Below are 8,733 nucleotides of genomic sequence, written 5' to 3'. Positions count from 1 at the left end.
GTTGTTGGTCTGACTAGAAGCTCTCTGGTGGTTCTTCTTGTGTCTCCTCATTTTCTTGTGAAGTTTCGGAGTTTCGTTTACACTGTTAGGACTAGTTGTCTGCCCGTTGAGCTGAAATCAAACCCAAAGTTCATATTGTATTGAGAACATAAAAAGAATTACTTTGTTTGAACAGATCTTGCTACTTAGTAGGCGATCACAACGGAGAACCGAAAATCGAGAATAGCCTAGTACCGACCCAAGAGAAAATAAACAAAGCATGCTAATGAATAGAAGTGTCCTGAACGGAGCCTTGACCATAGTACCAGTCACTTGTCTGGTGTTTGGGTGCTAGCGTGCTACTGATGGTTTGAATTATTTTCAGTTTGGCCCTCTTCCAAGTCAATTTGGAACCTACCTATACTGTATAGGGATTATAGGGAATTAGGGACCGTGCATCTACCAGTACAGGAATTAATAGTGCATGAAAATCTGTTTTCTTCAGAGGTGCAAGATGTACAGGGTGCGAGTATTAGTGATGTTCCTGAGGGGAGACAGTGTCGTATTTTATCTGACGAGAAATTTGTCATCTCGCAATTTTTCTACAAGACGAGACATAATCTATGTCTCACATCGTCCTATTTTACGTTTCGTCGTGCATCACTAGCGAAAATGGAACACCTAGAAATGGAAAATAATGAAAATGGAAAGAATAGAGCCGGAAGAATAATCTTTTCATGGTCAACTCTAAACTCTAAAGCTGAGTCCAACTGTCCAGTGTCCACACAAACGAGTCTACCGACCGAGTGGAAAATAATGAAAATGGAAAGAATAGAACCGGAAGAATAATCTTTTCATGGTCAACTCTAAACTCTAAAGCTGTGTCCAACTGTCCAACCGACCATCCATCAATATCGATCGACGAGGTGAATCTAGGTATGTTGTCGAGCAGTGTGGACGGTTCAGTCGAAATCGATCGATGTCGACTAAGTAGGTGTGGACACAGCTTTAAACAAATTTAGAGAATAGCAGAAAAGCAAGGAACAGAAAACGGAAAGAGATCACACGAAAATGTCTCTAAATGTAAATCCCACACCTAATCTTTGAATAGGTATTGAAATAAGAGAAGAAGAAGAAAAAAGCAGAAGAAGAAGAGGAGGAGGATGAGGAGGGGAGGAGGGGAGGAGACAAAGAAGAAATCAAATTGAAGGTCTGGGATTACATTTTCAAATCATCACGTACTACACTTTCTCCTTTGAATTCTCTAGGGGTCCACTTGTTCAAAGTTTCAACATTGAACTTTAGCTTTCTTTTAGTTTAGATGAAAAAGATCCCGTTGGATAAATTTGGACCCCTTAAAAAAAAAGAGATACCTACATTTACATATGTATTACAAGATTTACAAATGTAGATTTACGTGTGTTGGGTAAGGTCTAAATTTTGAGTGTGTTTAATTGAAACATTGTACCTAGACTAGGTACCTACCCACTTATTAAGTAAATTTCAAACTTTAAAGTACATAATAAAGTCGTAATTTACAGTCAAAGATAGCAAAATATCTAGGTATTTACCCCTGATTAATATCGTAAATTATATATTACTGATTCATGATTCATAACCTAAAACTGACCTAATTATGTTTTCATGAGCGGAAGGAGTAGGGTAACAATATTTACGACAGAATGCATATTGCATAGTGTCAAAAACTAATTGGTAATTTGTTTTTGTGTGCCAAATAAATCATAAAGTTATTCTGTACCTATAGAATGATCAATCACAACATACATACCATTAATTAGACAACATACTGGGCATATAATTATGTATAGGTACCTAAAACTAAATTAGATTAAAACTTTAATCTCAAAGTTACCCAGTCTTCAATGGAGCATAAATTTGTAGGCAAAAATGACGTAAAAAAAGGGTTAAAAACCCGACCCTAAAAACTGTTTTAAGTGGGTCACATCAGACCTAAAACCGCACCCTGTATACAAAACATGACGTTCCAGTACCATCTATACTTCTGTACGATACCAAGATATAATCTTAAACATTGTTTTCCCAAGATAAACTTTCTAGTAAAAGGGGCTGATCCTCGGAAGTAACTGCGCTGTCAAAACTCGTGTCTGAATTTGATTTATGGCTGTGTTTATATCACAGATTATTACACTGTCTGTGATACTATTCCTAGCGAACTTCTAGTCAACTTTCCGGTACATGAAGATCTTTTGTGTGTCGGAGGAGGGATTTTCAATGTCGAGACAAGATTAAGGAGCTGCAGGGAAAGTCGGGGGGGGGGGGGTTTTCAAGGTCGGGACAAGATTAAGGAGGGGGGGGGGGGGGGGGTAAGTACAACATGGAGTAAATTAATAATCTTTCTTAATTCAAGTATAAGTATCTAGCTATCGACTAAAATGCTTGCAAATAACTCGTCCCGGCTTCCAAATGAAATGAGAGCAGACTCTTGAGTAAGATTTATGAAGATGGGGCCCACTTATAAGTAGTTTCAATTTTAAAATGTCATTAATACCTATTTCAAAATTAAGTTTTTATGTGTTTTGTGGAGTGAAATTTGGTAGTAGGAAATAATTTGGGACTGACCACCTGAATATTCTGTTGCTACTTGTTCTTCACTGCAAAGTAAGTAGGTCGGTAGATACATAAGGTAAGACAGTCATTCGGTAGACTGTTTGGAATGTCAGAGAAAACAGATGACAAAATAAATAATAGGTAGGTACTCTGCTACCTTTTGTAGAAAAAAGTCCATAACAACAGTATCTACACACTTTTCTCTCTCTCTCCCTCTCTCTCTCTCCCTCTCTCTCTCTCTCTCTCTCTCTCTCTCTCTCTCTCTCTCTCTCTCTCTCTCTCTCTCTCTCTCTCTCTCTCGCTTCAACATTATATTAATTATTATTATTTTATTTTTAATTACCTTGAGTCCTCTTCTCCTGCATTTTATACCTAGCCTGTTTTCTTCATACCTACCTATGAAATGTAATTTTATAAGACCTTGTTTTCGTTTAGACTGTTGGGGGTAAAGGGACACATTATTATGTTTACTCTATTCTAATTAAGTCTCTCTCTCACTCTCCCTCTCTCTCTCTCTCTCTCTCTCTTTCTCTCTCTGTCTTTCAGTCAATTTTAATTTTCAATATTTTTGGAGGAGGTATGTACCTACCATATATACACCCCTACCTAGTCAGACCTAATGATTTTTTGAAAATTTTCACTTAATCTGAAAGTTCCATTTTTTTTCCTTTTACCTACCAATTTACCTTATGGGAATCGACCCATCGCTTACAAACCTTTCTATTGTGGATTTTTTAATATTAACTTAGTGGTGCAAAGGAAAACTGTTACAATGTGGTGTTGGAGCATAAGTTGTGAAAAAAGCAGCAGCGTGAAAAGTTTGTAATAAGAGTAAAGAATTCCCTGCTTAGCATGTGTATAAGTAGATACATAATATTAAAAAATATTGTGATACATAATATAATGAAAATTTGCAATATCATGAACAACAGCTGTACCTACATTGGTATTACGTAGGTAGAGGTATTAGTATTACTTGTCTGTATGTTTTGCAATAATTTCTTTATATTGTAGTAGGACTGTTAGGTGGGTACCCTACGATACCCACAAAATAGGGAAAAAATAAATTATATTTATATAGAAGAATACCTATGTACCTACATAGAAACAGACACAGAAAAAATACCACAGATACCTAACCTAGCTCTACTTTGTTCTTCTTTTTAACCTGTATGTACTTTTTTATTGATTCTGTTTCTTTGAATGTAGGAACATAATTATTCTATGTTTATTTTTTCCCACTATTTTCTGGGCCCCTCCAATAAGCATAGACATACCCACCCTACAGTTCCTTGGGTCTGTGCTATAGCATACCCATTCTGGCCTTCACCATGTTCCTCGAACGAAAATTTCGAATTAAACACACAAAGTGTACAAAATGCAATCACAATCAACTTCAAGGCAAAACATTTCCAATTTCAAGCACAGACTCGAGACCTACACCTAAAATGGATGAATGTGTACTTTACAAGCTACTGCAGTAAGTTTTACTATAATTCTTGTATAACTCACGAAAAAATTGTATTCACACATAACTTGTAAACTACATCACCCCTTTCAGGAACTGGCCAACAGCAACAACCAGAACATAAAATATACGAAATAAGGCACAAGGTAAAATCACAACAAAAGTCACCATGTCTCGAAAACAAAAGTGTCACAAGTCACAACACGTGAAAATTACTAAAAATACACAAAGTTTCCATTCGGTGATGAATTATATATAAATAATCTCTAAAATTATAAATAGGATACAATGTTATGTACAACCGATATGTTACATTGTTACAGGTTAGAATTTAGAATGCTACTGAGGTTAGGTGAAGTAAACATAAATAGAGTGCTTTTATACTGTCGGATAAATGTTTAACTCCCAGTTTTTAGTCTTAAATATATTATGTTGACTCTCAAGTTGTCCATGATTTAGATTTTTCAATCGCCTTAAATCACTACATTCCGAACTTCTTCTTATTATTTTTTTTTTTAATTACAAATTTTCACCAGTAAATGGTTTATTCAAATTAAATTGATCCCAAGGGCAAGAAAAACCTTGACAAATGGAGTGTGCCTGAAGGCATGTGATGTGTTCCAATCCATTCCATGATTTTAGTTTCAATGTTTAGTAGCTCCAACAATGGGAAGTTTGTCTCTAGTTTTACTGTTTACTCAGCGATTCCAAACAGGTTGAGATGTCTAGCTCGAACACCTGGCAGCAAATGAGTCAATATATCCTCTAGTGTCGACATTTATCATCGGAATGAGTAGTGTCATAGTAAGTGGTGTCTCTAACTCTATTGTTAGAGATAAACGTAGTTTTAAAAACATTTGAAAGTTTTTGTACACAAGATCTCAAATCTATATCTCGTCGCCAATAAGTGTCGTAGAAATAATCTCAAGTTAATGCTGGGTGGTTGGAAAAATAAATAAATATAATCTCTTGGACGTCGTGATTGACAAATGTGTCAACAGTTATTTGTATGTACACGCTATAAATATATGTACAAGCAGAAATGTGTAGAAGCAAACATGCAAGCTGGTGCAGTCATAAAAACATTAACTTTTTCAAGAACAAGATCAGTTTATGAAAGATAAGCATGAGTTTATTGCAATGCTCCCCGGGATCGAGCGGGTTCGAGGAAGTGTTTACCTGCTCAAACAGTTTTCTTTCATCGTCCATCTTGCCTGTCCAATAATCTTCCAGTCTTTCAAACTCTACTTTCATCTGTTCCAAACAGTGCGTCAAATCTTTACATCGCTCTTCTGCATCCTCCTTCTCAGCTTTCACAGTTTCATACTTGTCCATGTAGGTCTCCAAGTAGAAACATTTCTTCAAAAGTTCCTCTCGTTCGTTTAGGAAAGCTTCCAATGTTGCCAGTTTCCACAGAGGATGAGGTTGTTTTAGACAGTCTTCCAATGTTTCGCGTGTCCACTTTGTAGAATTGTTTTTCACCCCGTTTAGCCATTGCTTAATATCCTCTTTGTTATCATCAGGAGGAGATTTTTTAATGACGGTTATTATTCCGTCAACATTAACACTGGTGGATTCGATATCTTTATCCACTGTTTGTTCTGAAGTTGCTAAACGTGGTATCTCGTCTGTTTTCTGTACATTAGACTGAGGTTCTGTGCTGGTAAGTTCTTTCTGCTTTACAACGTGGATTCGATATCTTTATCCACTGTTTGTTCTGAAGTTGCTAAACGTGGTATCTCGTCTGTTTTCTGTACATTAGACTGAGGTTCTGCGCTGGCAAGTTCTTTCTGCTTTACAATACACATTTCCTCATCAGCTGTATTTAAACTATCCTCCTCACATCCAAAAGCATCTGTTCTACGATTTTCACTTGCTTCTCTCACACCATTATGTCGACTTGTCAAATCATCTCCATTCTTATCCAGTATCATGGTTTCCATGACATTATGTTCATCTTCTATTGCTTTATGTATGGTCATTGTTTTGAACTGATCCTCCGCATCATGATCATCCGTGTTCATTTTCAGATCATTATTGTTATTATTCACACATGTCTCCATAGTGTTATTGGTTTTCAGTTCATTTCTAGTCTTACTATTTGTACTGGAAGTCAGGCTATCCAAGCTAATATCAAAGGCAAAGCTTTTCAAGTTCAGAGTTCCTGGACTCTGAGAGGACTTCAGTTTGTTTTCATCACTCAAGTTCGTGTCAACTTCAGCTCCACTAATCTGAGTGAGTTGAGTTTTCAGAGCAACATTCTCTTTCTTTAGCTTCAAATTTTCTTCATCGCACAGTCGTTTTTCTGAGAGAAGTTTCTGGATCTCGCTTTGGAATGTATTGAATTGTAACTCTATGGAATCGGAATGGAGAGGAGATCTTTGCTTGATGAATGTGACAAAGTTGTTTTCGTCTTCTTCAGTGTCGTCTGGCTCGAGAAGTGGATTATCGGAAGGAAGTTCTAGTTGTAAGTTGCGTCCTACTAAACGTGATTCTTCATAATAGGGAGACAGGTTCTGGAATCAAAAGCAAAGAAAACCAAACGGTTATTAACTTTTTTCTAAAAAAAAAGGAAAGAACTCTTCTTATAACACCTGCGAAAGATAACCATCATTATAGCAGCGATAGTAAACATCTTACAAGATCACAGATACTTTAATAGGTCATGGTCTCGAAATAATTACCACCTAATACCCACGCTGGTCTTATAAATCTTATATCGTAAACTTGATCCAAAACTTTGACTTGATTCTACGCAATACAAAATATACATCATGTATTTTCAACTGTGTCGAGACAAATAAATCATTGTTGAAATTTTGATTTATTATAATTTAACCGAGGTGGTTGTCGACACGATTATGGACTGGATCACTGGCAATGTTAAAGTGAACTTTTAGAAAGAAATGGCTTATTGTCAGTATCTACGTATAATAACGCAATGTTGATATTTTTTTCAAGTGAATTTTCCTTTTGATTTTCACAACCTAGAACTGGTTATACAGAAGAGAAAATGGAGAAAAAATCCTGAGAGAGAAAAGACGGACAAACAATCATGGATAGAAGGGTATGGAGAGGAAGAATAAAAGAAAGAAATGCCAACGACAAAATTGGGAAAAAGGTGTAGAAAAATAAGTATGAGAAGGATTTGGAAAGGAAATGGATATGGGTAAATTTATACTTCTAGAAAAGAGTATCTAATTCATTATGCTTAAAGGGAAGAGTGCAAAAAAACAATCTTTCAATACTGTTTGCCGATATCATTACTTTGAAGATCATTGACCACTCACCCACCGACTACTTTACAGACTAAACACAGGTGATTTAAACATTACGGAAAACTACTCAACAAAAATCACATTTTGAGCACACTACAATTTTATTTGGTTCTTGGTTGTATCAGAACATAAAATATACGAAATAAGGCACAAGGTAAAATCACAACAAAAGTCACCATGTCTCGAAAACAAAAGTGTCACAAGTCACAACACGTGAAAATTACTAAAAATACACAAAGTTTCCATTCGGTGATGAATTATATATAAATAATCTCTAAAATTATAAATAGGATACAATGTTATGTACAACCGATATGTTACATTGTTACAGGTTAGAATTTAGAATGCTACTGAGGTTAGGTGAAGTAAACATAAATAGAGTGCTGTTATACTGTCGGATAAATGTTTAACTCCCAGTTTTTAGTCCTAAATATATTATGTTGACTCTAAGTTGTCCATGATTTAGATTTTTCAATCGCCTTAAATCACTACATTCCGAACTTCTACTTATTTTTTTCATTACAAATTTTCAGCAGTAAATGGTTTATTCAAATTAAATTGATCCCAAGGGCAAGAAAAACCTTGACAAATGGAGTGTGCCTGAAGGCATGCGATGTGTTCCAATCCATTCCATGATTTTAGTTTCACTGTTTAGTAGCTCCAACAAAGGGAAGTTTGTCTCTAGTTTTACTGTTTACTCAGTGTTTAGTAGAAGTTTGTCCACTTCTCTAGCTACATGGACCAATTTGCTTTTCCAAATTTCCAATCGGCACCGCTCGGAAATTTGGTTTTCCAATCGATCACCTCTCATTCTCGGGGTTTTCTATTTACAACTCAACGCTGCCGTCTTGCTTCGTTCGACCAGTAGTTCCCGCTCCAGATTGTAGCTACATGGACCAATTTGCTTTTCCAAATTTCCAATCGGCACCGCTCGGAAATTTGGTTTTCCAATCGATCACCTCTCATTCTCGGTGTTTTCTATTTACAACTCAACGCTGCCGTCTTGCTTCGTTCGACCAGTAGTTCCCGCTCCAGATTATGAATGCGGGCCATATTCATACAGTTACGTACGTAGAGGTCTTTCACTAGCAGATCCGAAGCAGCCAGCCGACTCACGTTCTGCCGATGAAGCCGAAGTTCCAGCTGCAGACTGTCTTCCTCGCTTCCTACGCTGAGGTCCGTGGTTCGAGACTCGTTCTGGGCGGAAATAAAAAGATATGTTAGATACAGAATAAGGGGCCGAGTCCTAAGGGCAATAGTCCCACATACTGGACTCCGCACACAGGAATATCGTGAGAAAAGACCCCCATTTCAATGTACCTAATTAATAAGGGGCCAACGAGGAAAACTTCTTTTTTTTTTTTTTTTTTTGGAAAGTAGTGCCTTTCCGCTGGTCACCGTCGTCGTGGTCACGCTCTC

General features: G+C 36.7%; 1 protein-coding gene across 1 annotated transcript in view; it reads right to left on the bottom strand.

Moving 5' to 3' along the window:
* Nucleotides 1–4,759: 4,759 nt before the first annotated feature.
* LOC103512529 (bromodomain-containing protein DDB_G0278469-like) overlaps nucleotides 4,760–8,733 on the bottom strand; it is a gene marked incomplete at its 5' end in the record, with an annotated part of 5,707 nt that continues 1,733 nt past the window's right edge. The window contains 3 exons of the mRNA XM_026825969.1: nucleotides 4,760–5,655; nucleotides 5,772–6,552; nucleotides 8,332–8,511. Coding sequence (XP_026681770.1) covers nucleotides 5,111–5,655; nucleotides 5,772–6,552; nucleotides 8,332–8,511 — 1,506 coding nt within the window. The remainder of the gene's footprint in view (nucleotides 5,656–5,771; nucleotides 6,553–8,331; nucleotides 8,512–8,733) is intronic.

This window comes from Diaphorina citri, unplaced genomic scaffold, assembly GCF_000475195.1.
Source record: "Diaphorina citri unplaced genomic scaffold, Diaci psyllid genome assembly version 1.1 scaffold848, whole genome shotgun sequence".
NCBI lineage: Eukaryota > Metazoa > Arthropoda > Insecta > Hemiptera > Psyllidae > Diaphorina > Diaphorina citri.
This window is presented reverse-complemented; position numbering and strand designations above follow the sequence as displayed.